Below are 23,379 nucleotides of genomic sequence, written 5' to 3'. Positions count from 1 at the left end.
TGCTCTGACATGAAACTACACTCATGTTTTTCATAGGAGCTGAACAGCCGAAAGTAATATTATTGTCTGATGCTAAGAGGAAAGGACACCTCTTTAATCTAGTCACCGTTGAAAAAGTTACTCCCAGATGTGAAACGTCTAGTTTTCCACATAATGGAACGGTATTTTCAAAAAATGAAGTGAGACTGGAGTGAGTCGATAGAGGCGACTGTGGTTAGCATGCCCGTCTTTCAATCAGAGGGTCGGTGGTTCGAGTCCCGGCTCCGCTAGTCCATGTCGTTGTGTCCTTGAGCAAGACCCCCTTAACTCCTAATTGCTCCCCGTTGCTGTGTCTATGGTGTATTGAGCAACAATGTAAGTCGCTTTGGAAAAAAGCGTCAGCTAAATGACATGTAATGTAAACTGAATCAGATATAGTAATATAATATGTTTACTACATATAGTCCTTGTTTGAGAATCTTTGTTTCTGAGCACTGAGCAAACAGAATAAGGAGAATGGGAAGAACCTCGCCTTTAACCAACCTGCTCAAAGGACCTGTCACAGTTGGGCAAAGGTCTTAAAGGACTTGTGTGTAGGATTTAGTGGCATCTACTGGTGAGGTTGCAGATTCCAACCAAGTGAATACCGCTCTGCTCACTCTTCCTTTCCAAGCATGTATAAACATTTTTGTCACCAAATTCAAGCTGACACTTAAAAGTACAAAAGTGAAAGCCCTCTCAAGAGCAGTTTGTTGTATCCGTCTGGGCTACTGGAGAAACTTTGGGGTGCAACAGAGTGGGCTCTGGGAAGAAGACTTGATTATTAATATTATTATCATTATTATCAATTGTGTATTTCCAACATATCAACATATCTACAACAAACGCGCATTTTGTGACCACCAAATAGATATCAAAATCTGATCAGTTCATCCATGAGTCCAAATTTAAAGAATTTCCCTCCAGATGTTCCTGGAATATATAAGTTCACAAGAAAGAACACGTCTATAGTACAAGAAAATGTTCTTTGGTAGACTTAAAAGGGTAAAATGATCACAAACACTCGGAAACCTGGTCGAAAAAGTTGTTTCATTTTAAAATGACAGCTTGAACTCAAAAGATTTCTTCTCAATGATTTACATTGTTTACATCACTCTTGGATATAAGAATTGGAGGATACAGTATGTTACTCAATAAAAACAAGACAACTCATAATTGTGTGATAATAATAACCAATTGATTGAAAGGAGATAAAGACAACACAAATTAACAATTCAAATACAAATGAATGATTAATGAATAATTATGTGAAAACAAGTATTATGATTGTCAACAGTGTCTTGTTGGATTGGCTTACTCACAAATTTAAATAACAAAACTCACTTGTGTGGATACAATAACAGATTGGTAAATAAAGATAATAAAACTTAACAGTTTCAATACTTCAGAACCATAAAGCTTTCTTCATCCATTATGTTTAAAATATTATTTCAGAGGTTGTCATAGCAAAAAGAAAACCTGTTACTTTTACAGTTTCATTCATTCCCTTTGAGGTTAAACTTCTCTGTATAATCTTCATTATGTTTTGGCAGCAACAAGCACATAAGCATCTTCACAGAACGATTACATAACTAAAACTACGCCAAAATACAAACATGCAATACTCATGGCAGGATGTTCAGTTCAATAATCATGTGAAAACAAGTATCATGATTTTCAGCTCTGTTGTGGTTGTGTTAACTTTAACACAGATTATCCAAACTTTTAATTGCTTGGACCTTCGAGTATGTTTTCCATTCGCTGGGAATTTTACCATTATTCTGGAATTTTAATTGATAGTGGTCTTCCAGTTCCTTCTCAAATCGACTCACAAACCATTTCCAATATTCCAGCTTAGACTCATCAGGGGTAATTGCCCAGTTAGCAAAACGTGGGCCAGCAGTACGGTACTTTTTGTAGGGAAAGCTCACTTCTGAATCGCCTGTTGGGTAGAAACCTCCGTCACTTGCAACATTTGTTGTGCAGAACTCAATGCCAAATTCCACTGAGTTTTTTATGTGCACTCCATTAACTGCCTCAGATCGATGAAAAGGCACGCTGTGGTCCCCTTCGTGATCATCTATGGTGTTGGTGCAAACAGCTGAACAGAACGGACACTTTACCCAGCAGCAGTTACACAGGTGTTCGATGAGGATTTCTTCAGAATTCTTCCAGAATTCCTCGATCTTATCCAGTGAGAGGCTGCACACTTCCTGTATGACGGACTTGAAACCTTTCTCTATCTCTTCCTTAAGAAAGTCAATTTTTGTTATGTCTCTGAAGTTTTGACAACAAACAGTGTCGAATGTTAGCTCATCTGTTAGCAAACTGGAAAATTCCTCCACCCACTTGTCTGGGCCTCCTTTTTTTCTTTGCATTTTCTCTGTTGCAGTAAATAAAGCTTGACTCACATCTTTTTTGATGTCTTCCACATTTCTCTTGAGTATATTTTGTGCTTCACCTCTTTGTTCTCTGCAGATGTATTTCTGTACTTCTTCTCTTATGTATGTCTCTGCTTGCTTCCTTGGGTGTTGGATGTAGGTGATGAAGGCATTAAAGTCCTCTTCCGCTGCGAGTGACTTCAACATATGTGTCTCCAAGTTCGACCTGTTCCCATTGAATGCTGGGAAATTTGTCTTCATCACTTCAGCGAGATCGATGGCAGTCCTGTTACAGACGGCCTTAACAGTGGAACTCTTCAGCTTGTCACAGATCAGTTCTCCAAGCACAACAGCAGATGAGCTTCCTTTGCAGTAGCTTTTGAAAATGTTGTAATAATGCTCTTTCTTGCTTTCTACATAGGAGTGTGCATCATTGTTCCCTTTGAATTTCTTGTGGGATTCTGAAAGCCAGCTCTCTGCTCTGTGAAATACATACAGTAAGAGATCAACTGTGAACTCCTTCTTCAGAGCATATTTCAACTGTGATTCAAATTCTGTCACCTTTCGTTTTACATTGTTGATCAGTTCTTGCAAGTAAGTTGGGCTGTAGCCTCTTGTAGCTACAGGTTTGCTCATAATAGACTCAAGGGACTGTTCTTCAACATTGTCAATGAAGGATCTAATCAGTTCCTGTTCTTTATATTTTAATACACTATTTGATGTGAGTGGTGTCCTTTGTTTTTTTGGCTCAGATCTAAAAACACTTTGAAAAGACCCCCACATTGTTGACCATAAACTACTACTTTGTTCTTTTGTGTTTGTGTTTTGTCTGTTATCTTCTTGAGATTGTTGGGTTGCATCTGAGGGATCGTGACGCTTGCTCAGAGATACATAATGAGCGTAATCACCAGCCTCTGCCATCTGTTTGTATATGCCACTCTTCTTGGATTCATGGATTAGAGCCCAATCCAAACCAAGATCCTGGAGGACTGTTGATTGATCTTCTTCATAGCTGATGTCCTCAATAGGTTTTGTATCTGCAATTAGTTCTCTAACCAAGCCAGTCCAAACAAAGTTGAACTGTTTTTCAAGTTCCTTCTCATCTTTTTTCTTGTCCTTTAACTGATGAGCGAGTTCTTTGCTCTTTTGTAGCAGCTTGTTCTCAAACTCTATCTTCTTAGCATCAAGCTTTTTACAAGCATGTTTCTGCTGGATCACTTCATTCAGTTTTCTTTGAACTCTTTTCACCTGTTCATCGCGAAAATCCTGGATTTTGTTTTCAAATCGACCTCGCCACTGAACCAACATTTCTTTGTCTCTGTCATCATCAAAGTATGTTGCCATTGCTTTTTTGATTTCCTCATAGATTTTGTACGATTCTTGATTAAGATAACTGAGCTCGACCTTGTCAAGTCTTCCATTTTCAATTTTGGAATGAAGCCCGTTCTCAATGGCCTCCATATTTCTCCTCAGGGTCCAGGTCCAGTTCCAATACTCAACCTCAAGTTTTCTGTACACTGCAACTTCAAGTGTGTTTTTGAAACTGAAAACAAATTGTTCGTTCATCAGGGCATTCCACAAGTCCTGAATTTTGTTTTTGAAACCAGAGAGAGTAATCCCAGCTGACTGTGAAGCTTTTGAGAGGATGATGGTCTTCAGCTGTTGGACACTCTCACTATAACCTGGATTAGGAGGAGCCATAGGTGGACTTCCCTCCCAAAGCTGGGCAAAGTATTTCACATCTTTCTGCACATCAAATGCAATGACGTCACTGAAGCACTCTGCATTGAAGACCTCCTCTTTGGCTGCTAGTTTGGCCATCTGGTCCAGTTTTTCTTGCAGTCGTCGCTTCCCATCCATGTTTTTCTCTGTAGCATCAATATCTGTAACATTCTGGTGAACAAATAAACAACTTGGAGAAAGTTTAATTTTCTTCATCCTCATGAAAGCCTGAACAACAATCTGCAGAACATCTTGCATCTCAGCTGGATTCTCTCCAAAGATGTTGATCAGTGTCATGTCTCCCAGACCAACAACAAATGTTGCCAGTTCATTGTCGTGTTGGAGAGTGGCTTTACCTTCCAACTCAAGAGCACGCAGTCCTTCAGTGTCCACCACTAGCACGTAGTCAAACTTATAGTCTTTCTTGATCTCCTCTGATACTTCGACCAGCTGCATGAATGCACCTTTGGTGCACCTGCCAGCACTCACTGCAAACTGCAACCCAAACATGGCATTCAGCATTGTTGATTTTCCACTGCTTTGTACGCCTAACACTGACAAAACAAAAACTCTCTTGTTATCCAGTTTCTTGATGACTTCATCTAAAAGACCAGAGATCCAGGTTAAAGGTACATGACCTGCATCACCATCCATCAGCTCCATTGGTTGTCCTGATATCATCAGCTCTGCAGCCAGTTCAGGGTATTTAGACCAGTCAGTCTGTCCCCTCTTTGTTTGTTTCTGCAGAGTTGTATGAGTTTCATAGATCTGTCCCATCTCTCTGAAGATGTGCTCCAAGCCAAAAGTTGCTGACTGTACTTTTGTTGATATTTCATCAAGCTCAGTTTGCTTGTTTTTTAGCAGAGCAGTCTTGTCCTGCTGCTTATCCTTCTTCAAAGCCAAGAGCTCAGTCCACTTTTCATCATAAGTTTGGAGATTTGAAGCAAGATCGTCTGTGGAGAGAGCATCTAAGAAGATCTGAGTCCATTTCAGAAAATACTCTTTTTCTGTTGCTGACAAAGATGAGAGGCTTTCAATGAACAGCTTCATCGGTCCACTAAAGGAAGCATTGCATTGTTCTTGTCGTATTTGCATCAGTTTCTTTTGCTTTTGGCATTTCTCATTCTCAATGTTTTCTTTGAGGTGATAAAGTTCTTTGTTGATTTTGCACCATTCATGCCACAATTGGCCTTGACAAGGAAAAAATGTATCTTTGATCTTTGAAACATCCATCTCCTGAAGCAAGTCCACAATTTTCATTGCAGCAGACTTCCCGTTTTGGCAGACTTTGTCGTCTTCATCCACTTTGACTCCAGAAACTTCAGCCATAGATTCAAGCTGGAAGGATGAATGTGGTCCAGACAAAATCTTTCCAATGATTTTTTTCAGTTCTTCAGATACATCAGAGTGGCTTTTGTTGTTCAACCCCATTTTGTATTTTCCCCTTTTCATCTGGACAGCATCACCATCGTTCTCAGCAATGAGAATAATGAGAGGTTTTGGAGACTTGTAAAGTGCTGAGATCACTGCAGTGCTTTTGTCACCTTGCTCCAGAGTTGGTACAAGAACAACATTGACTGAAGATTTGTCAGTTAGTATGTCACGCTGTTTTACAATTGAAAGAGCATCACCATGAAGATTACAGAAGGCAATGCAGTCAGCGAAGGCATCATTGGCTTTTCCAGCAGGGCAGTACCAGGCAATCTCTGCCACTCCATCCATCAGATGGCGAGACTTGGTGCTACCTGGGCAGTTTCTGTGGAAGAAGGTGTTGTGGCGATCGTTGATCAAAGTGTTCATCAGCTGAGATTTAGACAGAGATGGTGAACCCAGGCGGAGAAATGACACCAAGGGTGTCTCAGCTTTGCAGATGGGCATACTCTTCATGGTGACAATGTTTGAATTATCTCTCATTTCAGTTACCTTCCATGTTTTTCTTATTTGTCTGAATGTCCACAGAGGACAGTCAATATCCATTGTGACTGGATCAGGAACAAGCAAAGGTAAAGCGTACTGACATTGTGATAGCTTTGTAATCATGTTCTGCTTCAAAAAGCTGTCTGAGCAGTGAAATACTGCCATTTGAACATCCATTGGATGCACGTGAGTCTTGAGTTTTGAGTCAACATTGGTGCTGTAAAGAGCATCATCATCATCGTCTGTATCATCATTGATGGACTCTTCAACAGGCTTTGAGAAGCTCACCTCGGGGCTGTCTTGTCTCACAGGAATATATCTGGCTCTGTAGTCCAACATCATCAACCTCTGAAGAAAAGTATGAGCTACATCTTTCTCAGATGTTTCACGGTCCTGTTTTACAGGTGGACCTACTTTGAGAAAATCTGCTGGTGACAATTTCTGTTCCTGTTTGTCTCGAAGCTCAAGTCTTTCAAGCAGTGTTTCAGTTTCTCTTTGATATTGTTTCTTCCTGTTGTTGTCTTCAGAAAACAAATTCTGTAAATAAGTTAAAAAGCATGTGTTCTATATTGAAAATTATAACTTTTAGATATAAAGTAAAGCGTGGTAAAACTACTACATTTGGAGTTTCTTACCTTATCCATGTTTCCACTCATGTCCATATCGAAGGTACCTGTCGAAGAATAATCAATTGTATCAAACGAGAATTAATCTAAAGACAAGCAATGTACTTTTAAAGAAATATGTTTTTGTTTATTCAAAAATGTTTATTCCATTGACCATTTTTTGTCATAGTAATATTCATTAAAATGTTACCTTTCTCAGGGTCAGCAGATTGTACAGGCTTGATTTCAGATTCTTCTTCCATTGTTGTGTTGTCATCATTCTTTGCATGTTCAACATCAGCAGGTCGTTTCACCGGATCACACTATGAAAACAAATAATGTAATAGTTAACCACCCTTCTAGCAGTGGTGGACCATCAGGCCTAAACAGAATCACAAAGTTATAGCTATTTTATAATTTAATTCTTTTTCGCAAATACACTACATGTATTATAATAATGTTTCCCTATCAGCTTATTTTCTCATTGCACAGCTCCTGTCTTCCTCTGTTGCTCTGCCTTCAGCCTGCAGCAGTGCTTTTCAGGGCAACAGGCTTTCATCCAATCAGATTTTTTCTCTCTCTGACGTCTCTATGTTTCTCAAGCAGTTTAAGCAAGCCATTGCAGATTAAAGTACACAGAGAGTGAACATTATGATTGATTGTCATGGTCTTCAACAAATCAGATCTTTAGTTTGACAAGCTGCGCGGATTCTTTGACATGCAGCACCTGCGAGATGGCATGGACGTGTTTGATTGGTCAGTGGCCCAGCATGACCATAAACATGTGCTGTGATTGGTCAGTGGGGCACGGAGCGCGACTAGAAACTTCTAGCTTCTACCTAGAACCAAAAAGATACCTTGCTGGTGGATTATAACTTGCTTGTGTACTGATGACGCTTTTCACACAGAAGATTACCGAAATGTGGTGAGTGAAATACTGAATGTGTAACTTTTTTTTTTTTTCTTTACATCTGCAGTCGTATTTAATCAGATCGGTGTGCGCCCACACGACCAAGAGGCGTTGCATAATTGTGCCTTGCTCAGTGGGGGAGTCCTGCTCAACAGCAGCATCTTCCTTTTTTGCATCATACTGATGTAGCAGCTCAGTGGGTCTGATGTTCACACACATTGTGGACTGTATGAACGCAACGTGTATTGAGTGGGTCGGTCCGTGACAGTGAGTCCCATGACACTTTTCACCCCCAGTCCGCCCTGTAGCATACTCCTCTGACAGATGGTCTTGGACTTTAACTGATGATTTTTTAAATGGTTTTATTCCTTACAAAACAAAAATTAATTACTAAAAAAACAAATTAAGAACTTGTTCCTCTTCCGGGGAGTGCTAAAACCGTTTTCTTTTACATTCCGTATGACCGTTACAAAGTTACTTTTTAGCCGTTGAACGGCGCACACTGACTTCCGGTTAAACCGTAATTCTCGCCTTCAAAATAAAAGCACCTCACAACAAAACATGAAATCAAATACATTTTGCTTATGGCAGATCAAAACATGCAACAAAAAACAACTAAATTGATAATTGATTTCCAAACAGTTTCTAACTGAAGCACACATTGAGTTACTTACACCGCCCTTGATGTGGACAATACGGCACTCATTGAAGGCCTAAGTCTAAAACCCATGTCCTGCCACTGCCATCTAGTGCAGGGGTGTCAAATATACGGAGAAAAAAAAAAGTTTTTTTTTTTTAGATCAACATTAACAGAGCTGGAATTTGAACCTCTGATCCTCTGCTTGTAAGACAGACATGCTACACATTGCTCTACAGTCACAATTGATCTGGGCACTGATATTACTCGAGATATTGCTCAGCTGGCCATATTCATTGGTGGTGTTGGAGAGGTTTTGGTGGTTACTGAGGAGTTCCATGAGTTGATCCCCCATGACAGACACCATTAGACCTAATTACATTTTTAGCCCTGTCATAGAAGCGCTACGCTTCAGATCAGAGTGGACTGGACCCGTGCTGTCTCAGTGGGGCTACAGACGGTGCTCCATCAATGATCGGGAGAAAAACAGACGTTGTGACAAAATTCAGGGAGAAAGTACAAGCTGCAAATGGAGGATAATGTTTTTGGACATTTCACTGTATTTTTCACCGCAAGGCTTTGTGTTGCAAGTTGTTAAAAATGGATCACGTCATGAAAATGTTGTCACAAACGCGTCACAAAGCAAGAAAATCTGCAAAAGATAGCTCAGGCAGATAAAAAGTGGGCTGATGTCTAATTTTTGGTGTTTATGTATATAGTTGATTGTTGAAAGAACTTAAAACAGGGTTTTTCATCCAAAAACCTTCACCATTGATTTAAACAGAGAAATATTGTTGTTATTTATGTGTTATTATGCTTTGATTTTACTGGTCCGGCCCACTTGAGATCATAATGTGAAGCATGTGGCCCCTTTCCTAAAATGAGTTTGACACCCCTGATCTAGTGAATCGCCACATTAATGATGTGAAGGGATTGCGTGCTCCAGTGACCTGGGGTCAACCTTACCTATATCATAAAATTGTAAAGCTAGTAGGAGCTGGAGAAGTGTTGGAACAGCAAAATCCCTCTCACTTCCATGTTTGATTGCTGGTCCAACCTTCCCATTGAGGTATGTGACAGACTCCTTTGTGAATCTTTACGCTGTGAAAACTCGCCGTCATAGAATTCAATTGGGTTTAACCTATCTCTAATTTTCCTGCAAGGAACGCTTTCCTCTAACCCCCATCCAGCGAAGATATGCAGTCATGTTGTCAATAAAATGGAGATAAACCTCCTCCAGAGGTGGTTTAAATATAACTGCTTATTCAGGTTTAGTCTAGGTTTAAAATAACTGGTGCAACAGATTTGATTTTAATCTAGATTTAAATGGAAATAAAACCGATTACCAAAGGGTTAGATTTACCCAGGATTAATTGTAAACTGAGGTTAAACTAGGTTTAAAGTTTGGTGCAACTGGATTAAAAGACAAACCTGGTTTGAACCTGGTTTAAGAGTTAATTCTTGTTGGTGCAACCCAGCCATAGTGAGGCATCCAGATAGCCAGGGTTTTCCGGGCACTGCCAACTGTTAAGAGGCCCCGGGGTAGAAACATTCTGGAGGGATTATATATCCCGTCTGACCTGGGAATGCCTTGAGGTTCCCCATATAGAGTTGGAAAATGTAAACGTAAAACATCTCACACTTACCTCATCTTCAGCTGCACTCTCCTCCTGCTCGCCCCCTGCAGGGAAAAGTGACAGAAAGCAGAATCAAGCATACAAGTTGTGGGTCACTTAACCTTTCCATGATTGGTCATTGTTCCACATGATGGATCTCCTCCACACCAATATGTGTTTTACCATATTCATAATTCAATAATTTTGCAGAAATGCAATGCATTATTTCAAGATTTTATCTCACGCTCTTTAGTAACTGTTGAAACAGTCTGAGATGTTGGACTCTCTTCCGTGGACGGCTTACTCATGTTACTGCTGCTTTTATTGTGGACATCGCTAACTTCAACTTCAAGTTATGTAAAAACAAGCAGGATAAAACATCAAATGTATTTGTTTTGATCAGTTAACCATTTAAGATTAACAAGATATATCTGAAAAATGTTACGTGTGTTGTTATGGACATTTTATATTCTTTATTGCAGTTTATTTTCTACATCAAATATATGCATACGTCTTCTCTCCTGCAGCTGTCAAATGCAAATGGGAGCAGGACAAAGACCTTTCGCCGACAGGTGATCCAGTCCCTTTGTTGTATTTCTATCTGAGACCACATGCTCCATTGTAAATCATCACCTTTGATCTGTATATAAATGCTTATGTAAGATGTCAGTCTTCAGTGCATCCTTGGGCAGCCTCTATAGTGACTCTGTGTAGCGGTGTAATTTTGATACTTTAGTTGTTTGTTCTGTGTATATTGTCTGAAGTGTGGGTGTAATTAAGAAATGTTTAAATCTCACCTGTTTTTCTTTGCTGCCATAATGAGGAATCCATCCTTTCTTCTTTGTGGTGTTTGTGGTCGCGGTGTTCTGTCTTTCCTTTATTTTCATCACACATCAGTTCACTGAAGCAGTGGGGAGCATTTTCTGAGACCATGGCGTCGATTTTTTCCAGCAGAGCTATTATCTCGCTTTCATCCATCATACTTCTTTTACATGTGTGGTATCTTTTTTCAACAAAACTGCAGTTGGCTTTAAGGTCTGTCAGTGCACTTTCACAATTTTCATCTGACTCATGAGTCACAACTGTCATTACATAATCCAATAATCCTTTCCCAAACACATGTTCTAACCACTGCACTCCTGAGTTGTAATGGCTGTCATGCAGGCCATTTGGTAACAGCATGAGAAAGGCATGAATTTCCTGATTTATCGGGATTTTGTCAATGTTTGGGAGACCAAGCATGTTAATGACTGAGATGTGCCGAGCACACAAATCATACAGTTTGGGTGAAAACTGTTCCACATTTGTTTGCTCGTCATGGTCAATTAGGATGTTTTTTGATCCAATTTCAATGGAATTTGTGTCACCAATCAACACTAGTGTGAGATCAGGAATCACTGAAACAAAATAAAAAGAATAACATCAGCATGTTATACAGCAGAATCCAGTTTGAACGACGAAAAAGGTCTGTTTTACATTTTGCTGTAAGGTATTGCAAATATCCAATGAATCTGAGAAAGTGAACCTCACACTCTTTATATATTCTGAGATGTTAGAGACTTATGTCCTGCAGTGTGGTTTCATGACCTTATCAAAGTAATTATGTTCTCCTGATTCGTAGTCCTTCATTAAAGACATGAGGGATTAGTTGAAATATTACCTTTTTTTCCAAGATGTTGTTATTCAATCAATTCATATTTAAAATATTACCTTTCTTAATGGACAAAGATGGCTCTGTAAATGCAGTCGTCTCTGCTTCTGTGCTTTCATCATTATTCCTGGAGTGTTGAGCTTCATCAGGTTCATTCACCACATCAAACTGAGAAGATATGGGATTAATACAACAATTTTCAGTTTCCGACTGAGATTACAATATTTTTTGTGATCTTGATATAAGGAGAGAATTTAAACCTAATGAAAATAAAACTGAATCAAAATGTTAAACTTGAAGATCAATAACTTACAGTGTCCTACCAGTTATAAAAACAATGACACATAAGTTACAAGGAGAGTAAAACAATCATTAATCAAATACAAGTTGGTAGTAATAAGAGCAGCCGAGCCGTTCTGAAAGAGGGCATGGCTGAAGTATAGAGGGAGGGCTAACCCGCACTCATGAGCGAGGAACTCTTTGCTGAAACCAACGATGTCTTTCAGTCCACCACAAACTGAACATGAAACCATTTAGAGGTTATGCACCTTTTTGTTAACCGGCACGCTCATTGCCACACCCCTTGTTTGATAATAGACATGAACACACACACACACACACACACACACACACACACACACACACACACACACACACACACACACACACACACACACACACCTTCATGGCAAATTATAGCCTCTGAGGGCAAAAGGTGGGCACATTGTTGTGGATCGACAGACCGAACATGGACGGTATAGAGTCAGTTATAGAGCTGCTGGTCGCAGCTAAACATGGGATTATTGTCCAGGAACAAATACAGTTGTATAGTAATGATAACTAATGAAGGGGAAGATACTAACTTGTACCTTGGTTTCAGCGGCACTCTCTAACTCCTCCACTGCAGGGTCATGTTGGAATAATAGAATATATGGTCAGCATAAAAATACATTATTTGATTAAATTTCAAGTTTATTCATACGCTTTTAAATTACCCTTTTCATTAGTCCCAGATGGTGATACAGATTTGACTTCAGACTCTCTTCCAGCTTCTGTATTGTGATGGTTTTCCACCTCCATCTTATCGATACGTCATGCTTTATAGAGTTGTAAGACAAAGTCAGTCAGATTAATACTGTAATTAACTTCATCACGTGTTATTTTATTTATAAAATCAATATTTTGTAAAATGACTGCAACTGTTATAGTGTTAAGTGTCACTGAGAAATCAAATAAAAATGAGACGAAATAAAATGCATCTAACAAAAATTCATGATTCTTTGATGTAAGCAACTTAGAATCGTAATTTGAATCTAATAAAAAAAAAGATGTATATAGACACAAATACAATTTTGAATAAACTCACCTTTGTCTTGGTCTGTGTTGCTGTGCTGCCTTGTTTCTTTGTAATTAGCACAGAGATCACAATATGATTAGTAGGTCTGTCCCTCACAGATACCTCCTCTCCACATATGAGGCGTGATGTGTTGAGCTGAAGAGTTCAGCATCTGCCCTTCTTTTAAACCAGATACCAGAAAGTGAAAGTAGGACAGGTCTGTCTCATGATTTCTGCGAAACCTGATAACACAATATAACACTAAATTAACCATTAACCAAACACAGCACAACACACAGTTGTTAAGTTATCATTTGTATTGTGAAATGGGTCACTGCAGTAACATTAATTAAACAGAATTATTATTGTTCACTCTTTCACTTTAACTAATCAGATTTATACACAACCTTTATGTTCCCATGTTCTTATTAAAACTATTTATTTATCTTCTTTGTTAGCTGTCATTTTGGCACTTTATTGGTTAATCAGTGATGAGAAATGTCAAAGTGAAAGTCCGACTGCCCTAACTCACGATTTACAAGAAACCATGTGACTTCAGTGTAAGGGATATGAAGGTTATTGATGCGTTGAGGATGTTTGTGGTTTCCATCAAAAACATTGAAGCACAAACCACTGTCAACACTGAACACTGCTACAACTAAACGGTTTATGTTCATTGACAGAGGACAGCTTTATATCAAGATATTCCTCAGGCATGCTAGTTTTACATTAGTAATAATGAAAGTAAACGTGTAAGTTAAGGGAGCTCTTTCCCCCAACCCATGTGAGGACAACAGCAAGGAGACTGACACTAAGAGGCACAAACTGCCGTCAACACTGAGCTCCTGTTACTTACAAAGCTAAAAAAGCTACAAAGTCAGGCTTGTTTACTAAACCATTAAATATCTACCAGAAGATTCACTATTGAAATCATTAAAAGAAGTTTCTTTGAAACAGGCCTGCAGAAGCAGTTACAAGCAAAGTACCGCAGATTAAAAATGAGCTATTTACACTTGCTTTTTGAAATAGTTTTTATTGAAAGTGTTTTTTGTATCAGATTGGTGCAACTCTCCTCCACCTCATTCACATCCAGTTTTAATCCTAACCAGCACCATAGGACCCCCACTGAGTTTATCAGAAGTCCCGCTCCACATCACATGAATCCAGATCTTCACCCTTTGCTCTTCACACCTTCTCAATCACCGTTGTCTAGATTTTTTTTCGGGTATAATCCTTCACAGTTTAAGCCCTTTAAAATTCTGTTGTCAGGATGGTATGTATTTGCAAATGTGACGTGTTCTTAAACTGCAGAACTGCTGCTACCTGTGTTCTTATAATGATAAATCCCAATGGCCTTGTACATTACGTAAGTGTGCCATTTGATCTTAATTAGCTTTCTATCTCCTTACTTGTTATATATGATGTGGAATCTATTCATCTCACGTTATTGTGTTACTTATCATTTGTAGATCTTCTTGAAACTACCTGTTATGTTCTGTATATTAGAAGTATTTTTTGCTAATTGGTAAAAAAAAAAAACACGTAAATTTAACATGTACTCAGAATGTGCAGAGCTATGACCACTAGTAAAAGTTATAAAACCATATTCTGTAGCTGAAAGTCTAAAAGATGTCTAAGGCTCTGTTCATTGTAGCAGCCTGGGAGGCTTTTTGTAATTGTTGCTCCCCGCAATGTCTTCTAGGTCTAGCGTTACATTTTAGATTTTAGTTGTGGACCTCAAACTTAGATTCAGAGATTTCGTTTTGGCCTCATTGATCATTATGCCTCTCTTTGTATTAAGTTCAATTGAAAGTACTTATCTCTCACCATCCTCCCTTAGCACCTTACTTAAGGTCACGAAAGCCCAACAGCAACACTGAAGCACATGAATCAAACAAAAGTTGGAAAGGTATGTACAGTATTAGGATCATCTGCCAATTTTTCATGGGGACCAATTTTCACACATGCTGCTCATGTAACTGGTGCTGTAAATGGTCTCTTGCCAAAACAAATTGGACTGTCTACTGACACAATTTAACAGCTGCTGGGAGTCTTTGATGAAAAAAATGCAGAAATTTAAAATCAGGCCTTTACTGCATCTGCCATATCATTAAGAAAAAAAACTAACTGATGAAAGCCTGATAGAGCGTCCGACAGCCTACATGTTCCAGGTGCAGCGATCACTTTCTCTTCAAAGGAACATCAGCGGAACATTTCCAACTGTCTTAGTTTTTATAACACCACTTTTGCTGATTACGGTTAAGTTATTGACAGAGTGCAGAAGTTTTATCACGTGGTAATAAAACAGTTGAGGTTCACATTGTTCGTGGCCTCAGACTTTGAACCTGAAGATCTTCGTCAGGACCAAGTATGGTAGTGAAAATATATGTGTTTTGACCACTTTCGATGTGCAGTTTGTTGTAATTCTACCAACGGTTTCTTAATTGTTGGTTCACGTTGAGAATAAGTATGGACTCTAATACAACGCAACATGTCTGTGCATTATGCACCTGATGCAACTCTGATCAGAGTTAACGCATGATGATATCATGATTTGCAGACCCACAGGTAAAGCATGCCAATTAGTTAAAGTAGTACTGGTTAATATTTGGCTGCAAATGGTCACAAGGAAAGCCTATCTGAATTAGAATTTGCTCTCTTTAAAGTTTCATATCGGGGACATGTGATCACAGCAGAGGGCAAAACGCTCTGATGCTTCTTAGAAATGACTTCATATTGTAGACAGTGGATCCCAAAACAACTCAGAAAGAGAGGTACTCCTTTGGCAAACTGACCAGGACTGACTCCTTGACTGAGGTATCATTTTGAGAAGAGACAAAACACATTGATTATTAATTATGTACACACTGTTAAATAGAGCTTTGTCCTGTAAGTACGTCCCTTCACCACAGGGTGGCAGTATTTAACAACCCAGTAACTTAATGCTGTAACTGCCCTGACAAAGTTTTCTTCACAAATGTGTATTACATGTCCAAATAAGACAAATAAGAATGAGACGTGTGCGATTTGTGTGTAATTTAGGGTTTTCACAAATGTGTGGTCCACATATTGAAAATGGATCATGAAATGCAGATGATGAAGGCAAACTAAGAAGCACTCAAGATTTCACTGGAGTTCACTGACTCCATACCAGCTCCACATAGGTCTAACTCATGATTTACCAGAAACCATGTGACATCAGGGAAAGGGATGTTTCTGGTTGATGGCACGTTGAGGATGTTTCTGGTTTCAACCAGAATCAGATGCTGTTCACCTCCCTGCCCGATGGGGGTGCTGTTTTGTGTTTGGCCGTGCTTTGTACTTGCAGGTGACTGGTCGGCTGGTATTTAAGAGGGAACCTGTGGAGGCGGCTCTCTCTCCTGTCTCTCCAGCTTCCAGATTGGCCATGTTGCACGTCGCAGATTCTTGGGTTGTCGGGTTAGCAAGGGTGTCGCCAGTGGTAGGGGTGAGGAGTCTTTTTGTTTAACCTTGTTTTCTCCTGTTTTCGGTTAGGAAGAGAGGTAAAATACCTGTACTTTGTTTTGTTACTTTGTGTGGTCTTGGGAAGTTAGGTTACCAGCACAGATTGTTTTGGTATTTTAGGCCAGGCTCACCCTGAAGAGGACGTAAGATGCATAGTTTGAAAATAAATAAGCAATTGTGAACTTAAACTGCAACATTTGTTCCTAATTTGGGAGGTGGGGAGAAGGGGAGACTCAACGTTGCGCTCAGGCTCCCTTAGGCCGGACGTAACACAAGCAAACTGCTGTCAACACTGAGCTCCTGTTACTGGCAAAGCTACAAATCCAGGCTTGTTTACTAAAGAATTACATATCAATTACACCAACGCATCAATTGAACTGATTCTGAAATCAAAACAGGTCAGTGAGTCAGCATAGGGGACAACTACCATGACAAAAAAGTGATTTAAACCTTAAATATACAATTTACCATTAAAAAAAAAAAACACTTTCCCAAATCCATATTTATATCATACTTCATCAAATACAAGCAAGTAATAGAAGTGAAAAGATAAAATGTACATTGCTATTGCTGAAACATTTGCACTAAGATAATATTTAATTTAGGCAATGCTACAGAGAAATTAATAAACTATTTAATATTGTGATCAGATTCCACAACACTCTCTCTATATTATCTCAAAGTATGAGTTTGCTTTCTATAAGAGTTTCTGCAGTCGGGTTAGTACTTCAGCTCTTTTTGTCCACAGAGTCTTTGCTCTCAGCTTTATGGTTCAGCATCTTGAACATTTTCGTGGGCTTGAACTTTCCTTTTGACTTCTTTAGCTCTTTTAATCCTTCTTTCTGCATCTCTGTGGAGAGACATGTATACAGTCAGGGGCAGCAGAACATGAGTCAGCATTTTCAACAACTGAACATTAAGGTTTAATCTGCTGTCTCTTTTTCACAAGCAAGGAGACTAGAAGACATCGACAGGAAAGTCACATCACAGTACGAAAAAACATAGCCATTTTTGAATGGGGACTTTGTGATATAAAAAGTTACTTTTCACCTTTGTTCGTCATCGTGGCTTCCAAAAGCATATCTTCTTCTCTTTCCCTAATCAGAAAAAATAAGTTTCATTTTTAACTTAAGGTAAATATCCATATAGTATAGTTTCATTTCTTCTTCTGCGGACCTCTGCCGGTCCTGATCCAAGCTGCTGACGATCTGGTTCCTCTGTTCGATGATGGCCACCAGCTCATCCATCAGCTGCTGCTCTCCACCTCGATCCTCCCGACTCCAGTCGCTCTCTGAATGTTGAATATGACGAGTGCAACATTTAACCAAACAAAGCGCACTGCACCACATTCAGGAAACTTAAGATTTAGTTCTTGTTCCCCTTTAAACACCTCTGGAACAATTTTAGAAATATTATTCATAGTGTTTGTGTGATTTCTATCAGGCTAACAACGCCAAATGTTGGGTCTATTGAATAAACAGTAAAAGGTCACAATAGTAATGATATTTGATCCCTGAATCATTACAGAGTTTCCTCCTAGCTGTGGTTGTGAGATTAATAATTAGTAGTATTGTTAGATATGTTATCTGAAAAGAAAAGTGGCAAAAGCAATGCAGACAGCGACACACTGACCTGGTTTATTAAGGAGACATCTGAGCTCGTACTCCACATCTGCCTGTCTCTCCTCTAACTGCTGCTGCTTAGTCCTGGGAGAAAAGAAAAGCACAACAACAAAAGATGTCGGTAAAATTCAAGAAACCTCCCGTCACAACACTCGCCTAACATTTTGGACGCAGACTGTGACAAAGATACGGCAAATGCTGTACAACTCATAGGCAGCGCAAAATCCTTGTGCCGGCTACTTACAGATGAACCAGCTCGGTGTCTCTGCGCATCAGAGTGTGTCTCTCATGAATCAGAGAGAACCACTCCATTAGCATTTGTTCCTCATCTCCATCTACAACAAAAAGAACGGCTCATTGGAACAAACATATGACGTAGTAACGTAACTATTTCATATATACAGTTTGCCGAACCATTCTTTAGGTCTCTCAGATTCTCCTCCAGTTCGACTCCTTTTTGCTCCAGCGCCTTCAGATGTTTCTCCAGCTCTCTCACCTCCACCTGCAGCTCTTCTGTGGACATGTTCTGGTCCGTCTGCACCTGTCCAGCCACATAAAAATCTCAGTAATATGATGCAGAATTTCAGCAAAAGGTATAATTAAACTCGCCAGTGACTGAACTGTGTGATGAGGGCTAAACAATGTCTGCGTGTTTGCACCCAATCCTTCTGTTAAGGTTGAATACGATGACACAGGCAAATCTTTGGGCAGCAATGAGCATTTTCAATATTCAATATCTGAATCAGTATAAACCTTTATTGAGTTATTGATAGTTATCTTTGGAGTTCTGAATCCAGTGTACCTTCCTCTTGATGAGGGGGAAGCCGTGTCCGGGGGCGGGGGCCCGCGCAGAGGGGAGGTCCTGACAGGTCTTTGATTTGGGCATCGCAGGTTTTCGATCAAAGGGATTCTCTTTGCAGGCCAGCTGAAAGTAATAAAAAAGAATATTGTTGTCTTGAAGTATTTAGTCTGTGACTTTAGATTTCATTATGAACGGTTCTCTCTTTCCATACCTTACTTTGACATGACCCGACCTGGTCGGACTGAGTCGCCTCCGTCAAGTCAAAATGCAAAAGGGAGCTTTGAGAGCGGGCGGATGTGATCGCTGGCACAGAGAGACTTCTGGGTAAAATGTGACTCTGTGCTCCTCCTGCAGAGGAACACACCTCTGCTGCTGCTGCTGCTTCAGTCTCATCCGGAGGTTTCAAATCACATACAAGTTGACTTGTTTCTCGAGCTGGTTCACTTGAAGCTCCCACATCACCGGGTGGAGATTTAATAGCAGCATCTTCACTTGAACAAATCTCAGCATCCGCGTCCCCTGATGTATTTTTCCGAGTGTCACCATTCCCTGAACTGGGCTCGGTTTGGTCGGCGGGCTCGGGCTCTTTCGTAGTGTCCTCATCCACCTCCTCTCCAAATGGATTGGGAGGTGGCACCCGGGGCCTGTTCCAGGACCTCCGCATGTTGGAGACCGATTTGGATCGAGGAGCGGGTACCGGAGGTGGAGCGGGGGGGAGTTGTGTCCAGGGTCCGGGGTGGATGATGTTAATCCACGGATGGTTGGTTTGCACCTTAGGGCCATCTCTTGTGGGGCTGGTGCTACAAGGGGAAAGACATTTTCCATTTGTTTGAGGTTAAAACTTTTGAAAAACATTTGTGTTCCCTTTCAAAAGATTTAGATGTTTATAGAACGTTCTTTGTGTTATTGTCCAACGTGAATAAAGAGAGCTCGCTTGAGTAAAAGACAAGAGATGCTTAAAAATCTAACATAATCAAGAGAAATACAGACTGTAATAAAAGTACGCTCACATGTGAGATGAGTTGGATGAACATTTCTTTTGGTTGGATAAATTGCCTGCATGAAGAAACAAAAAACAAAAATGTCTTCTCTCGTTTTTCTTTTGAAACATCAACATACAAACATACAGATAGTTGTTAAAAAACAACAGTAAAAACAAGAGTGTTTTTTTTCTCACCTATAGCAGGGGAGCTGTTCATGGGCGGGGCAGCTTTGGTCCTGGGCACAGGAACAGGGGCCGCAGAAGGGTCCAACATTCGCCTCGGTGCAGGAACCGGCCGACTGCCTCCTTCCGTCACCCGTGCACACGATGAGGAGAGCTCAGAGGTCTTCGTCTCGTCCTGCCGTGTCTTACTTTCTGCCAGAAGGGATGCAGAACCAGCTTTCTCGGCTCTTTTGACGGTCCTGTCTTCAACGCTGGGTGGAGGAAGACGAGGCGGCGCAGGCTTCTTTGCCGTGCACTTCAGTCCAACAGTTGAGTCTTTCAGGCCTCTTCCTCTCCCCTCCGTCTCCGCTGTCTCACAAACCAGTTTGTCCTGTGACTCTGTTGTCTCGGTGTAATGAGGGATGCTGGAGATTGCCAGTCCACCCAGAGAGAAATAACATGCCTGTAACTTAGATTTGGGCCGATTGTCAGTCGATCCAATAGGCTTATGGAGGTCACTTGTACTTTTACCCTCCGTAATGTGGTGCGTGCAGATCAAGGAGCCGCCGTCACTTCCCTGCGTGTAAGACTCCGGTAAAAGAGTGCTGCGGCACACTTTGCACCTGGAAGACAAACAGCAAATGCGTTCCTCTTAATGGATGTCAACAGCAAAAAAGGTAATACTATAATTTATGATTATTATTATATTATAAGAAAACATTTTGACAATAAAAAAACAGCAGAAAAACCACCCAGTTCTCTTCTTACGCTGTATGGCCATGTACAGAGGAGAGGTTCCTTCAGCTGAATGTGAGCAAGGATTTTCAATATGATTGGAACGGTCACTTGAAACACACTTGAAACTCATACTTGTGTGTGACTCCAACCGGATCTAAACACAGTGTCTGGATGGATCTGGATCCAGACACTAACAGAAGCAAGAAAACCCGAAAACACAAACAAACTGCTGTTACCTTGTGAACTGTGCTGTTACCTGAAACAGCTGCGATGGTAGACCTTTCCGTCAGTCAAATGTCTCTGTATGAGGTGGACCGGCTTAAAACACACATGACACACTGTTCGTGGCCTTGTGTTGGACAGACGATCCTCTTCTCTGCTGGTTCCTAGATCGGTCGGGCTCTGAAAGGAGAAGGGAAACCAGCAACTCAGACCGATAACCAAGCGGCTGAGATGAAGACAAAGAAAAGGTGTGTTCACAATGCAAACATACTGTATGTGCGTTTAATTTACCTTCAGGCGTTTCAGAGCATCAGGAGTTTTACTCTTTGCAAGGTTGTTTAATAACGTGACGTGTGATGACCTCGAACTGGTGAGACCTGCTTCAAAGTCAAGAGAAGACGTGCAGACGGAGTGCAGTTTGGTAAAAGAGAGATTTAACATTAAAATAGAAAAGATAACGTGCATGTGAGGGAGAAAATAAACCTCAGCATGCTGATTTTTTGCAAGTCGCTGTGAATACAAGCACCTAATAGAAAAAACAGAACAGAGACTTTGAACTCAGCACACCATAGGACTTCCTGTTGAAGAAGTAGTAGTACTGAGAAAGGTAGCTGATGACGCTCAAACCATCAGGCGCCTTGGTGGAGACCATGTCTTTAGGTTCCAGCAACGCGGGGATGCCCAGCTTCCTCTCTGCAATCTCAAATGCCTGCAGGAAGCCAGGAAAGATGAACAGAGAATGAAGGTGGAAAAGAGTTGCGTGAATACAGGTGACCTAGAAGTGTCATTGGTAAACAAATGCCAAACACAGAGTTGAGAGATGCACGCTCGCATCGTGCCTCGAGTGCAACCAAAAATGTAAATGACTCACCGTCTTGTTATTTTGATAACCATTATCTTTGCAGAGGGAGCTGAAATCTCTGGAGCAAGGTGAGGAAAATAAAAGAGAATGATTAAGTGACAAGACAGAAATCACTGAGGACCCCTAACGACATAGAAGAAAACTGACACAAAAAAAAATAAATCAAAATCACAGATTAAATTAGATTGAGGTTCAATTGTTGTGTGTTTAAAAAAAAGAAAAGAAAAAAAGGTAGAAACAAACAACTAATCCCATTAAAGTGGACAAGAAGAGAGACAGAAAGAGATTAAGTAGAGGGCAGAGGAGAGCAGATTAGACTGTGCAGGTCCTGCTCTGCTCCAGATTAGACAGACATTAGTCAATCTGTGAAGCCCCAGACTAGACAACAAAAGTCCTTCAGACAGGACCCCACCCACAACAAACACAATAGACAAGGACACCTCCGTTTACAAAGTTAGCGCTGTCCTAAACATGCAGCACATCTGCAGATCAGACCAGTGAAACTCCATGTAGCTACTGGTCTGTACTGGTCTACTCACATCAGGTCGGGTCGGTGGCTGTGGATGATGGCACAGAATGCCAGTCCGTCCCTGAATGAGGTGGACATGTTCTTGATTTCCACACCGGGGTAGCTGGCGCATGTGAGGCGGCACCACTCTCGGACGGCCCTCGGCGATGCCATGTCTTGCGTATGATTCGACATGTGGACCGGATGAACATCGCGCTTTAGAAGTTAGAGGAGATCACAGAAAGGTGGGCAGGTCGGGGCTTTTTGGTAGAGGAAACAGGAAACGAGCATCTTCTTTTTTGAAGAAAACCTGCAACCGAACCGGTGCATCGAGTAGGTGAAGCAACAGGAAGGAAGGAAGTGATATTTGTTGCCGCTGCGTTGTCAAATACAAACCAAGGTGCCCGCGCGTTGGAGCTAATGACGCGAGTCTCTCCTCACTCACAACACCGCGACGGCACTTTTCACCAAAAAGGAGCTTCTCAATGTGGAGAACTGTCGTCAAACACAGATATTTACGACGATTTGGTTACTCCTGGTCGATTTAATAAGAAAGGAGTATACTTTTTTGAAAAAACTCAAATTCCGTTACTTGCTGGCTGGAGTCTGTCTTGTTGTGCTCCACATTCAGTGAAATGCACAAAAGTCGTCGCTAGAGGGAGACATCGAGCTGCTGCCTCCGTCGTGAGGAAGAGGAGGGTTCTGGTTACACGTTTAGTTATCTTCTCTTTCTATTATCTGCGTGGCGGACATCTAAGTAAAAAAGGACAATCAATTAGTAGTTTTAATTTCTATCAAAAAAAACAATAATCAAAATGTAGAGTCATTACAGCTCAATTAAAACATGCCATTCGTTAATTTCGATACTTATTGTCAAATCTTGTTATTATTGATAAATTGATGGATCTCCAGACATAAACAACAATCTACAGGCTGCAATGTTAGTTTGTGACAACACCAGTCGTCATTTCGGCAAGATTTCGTAAAAATAAACGTCAGTAAAGTTTTTGTTTTAAGTATTTCCGGTCGAACCCCAAATCTAAACGAACCCAAATGGCATGCTTTTGTTTTGAAAGGATTTAGCTTCGGTGTGACTCCGTTTGTGCGCTTGACCCAGCACTCTGATCATAGAAATACATTTGCTAGAAGCGTTGTTATTGTTATTATGGTCTATACTTATATTATAAATGAAATACATCGTCTAA

At 40.5% G+C, this 23,379-nt stretch overlaps 2 protein-coding genes across 2 annotated transcripts; both read right to left on the bottom strand.

Annotated features, from left to right (window-relative positions):
- Positions 1–1,333: 1,333 nt before the first annotated feature.
- LOC137786436 (interferon-induced very large GTPase 1-like) lies at positions 1,334–12,029 on the bottom strand. The gene is made up of 8 exons (XM_068578334.1): positions 12,006–12,029; positions 11,771–11,776; positions 11,517–11,667; positions 10,604–11,203; positions 9,837–9,871; positions 6,855–6,966; positions 6,674–6,711; positions 1,334–6,575 (listed from the first exon to the last, which is right to left on the bottom strand). The coding sequence occupies exons 1-8, from the start codon at positions 12,027–12,029 to the stop codon at positions 1,722–1,724; spliced, it is 5,820 nt and encodes a 1,939-aa protein (XP_068434435.1). The 3' UTR covers positions 1,334–1,721.
- Positions 12,030–16,841: 4,812 nt separating this feature from the next.
- On the bottom strand, positions 16,842–22,606 carry LOC137786796 (MICAL-like protein 1). Its single transcript, XM_068578896.1, is given in 16 exon segments — positions 16,842–17,126; positions 17,327–17,373; positions 17,453–17,567; positions 17,909–17,982; positions 18,143–18,233; positions 18,313–18,439; positions 18,701–18,823; positions 18,912–19,500; positions 19,711–19,756; positions 19,878–20,467; positions 20,839–20,984; positions 21,096–21,184; positions 21,372–21,513; positions 21,676–21,724; positions 22,206–22,350; positions 22,353–22,606. Coding segments are annotated over 16 exon segments (2,529 nt in total). The 5' UTR covers positions 22,387–22,606; the 3' UTR covers positions 16,842–17,004.
- Positions 22,607–23,379: the final 773 nt, after the last annotated feature.

The sequence above is a fragment of the Clinocottus analis genome, unplaced genomic scaffold, assembly GCF_023055335.1.
Source record: "Clinocottus analis isolate CAN_PGR_092001 unplaced genomic scaffold, fCliAna1.0.p SCAF_16, whole genome shotgun sequence".
NCBI lineage: Eukaryota > Metazoa > Chordata > Actinopteri > Perciformes > Cottidae > Clinocottus > Clinocottus analis.
The sequence above is the reverse complement of the archived record's forward strand: the minus strand, read 5'-3'. Positions and strand labels throughout refer to the sequence as shown.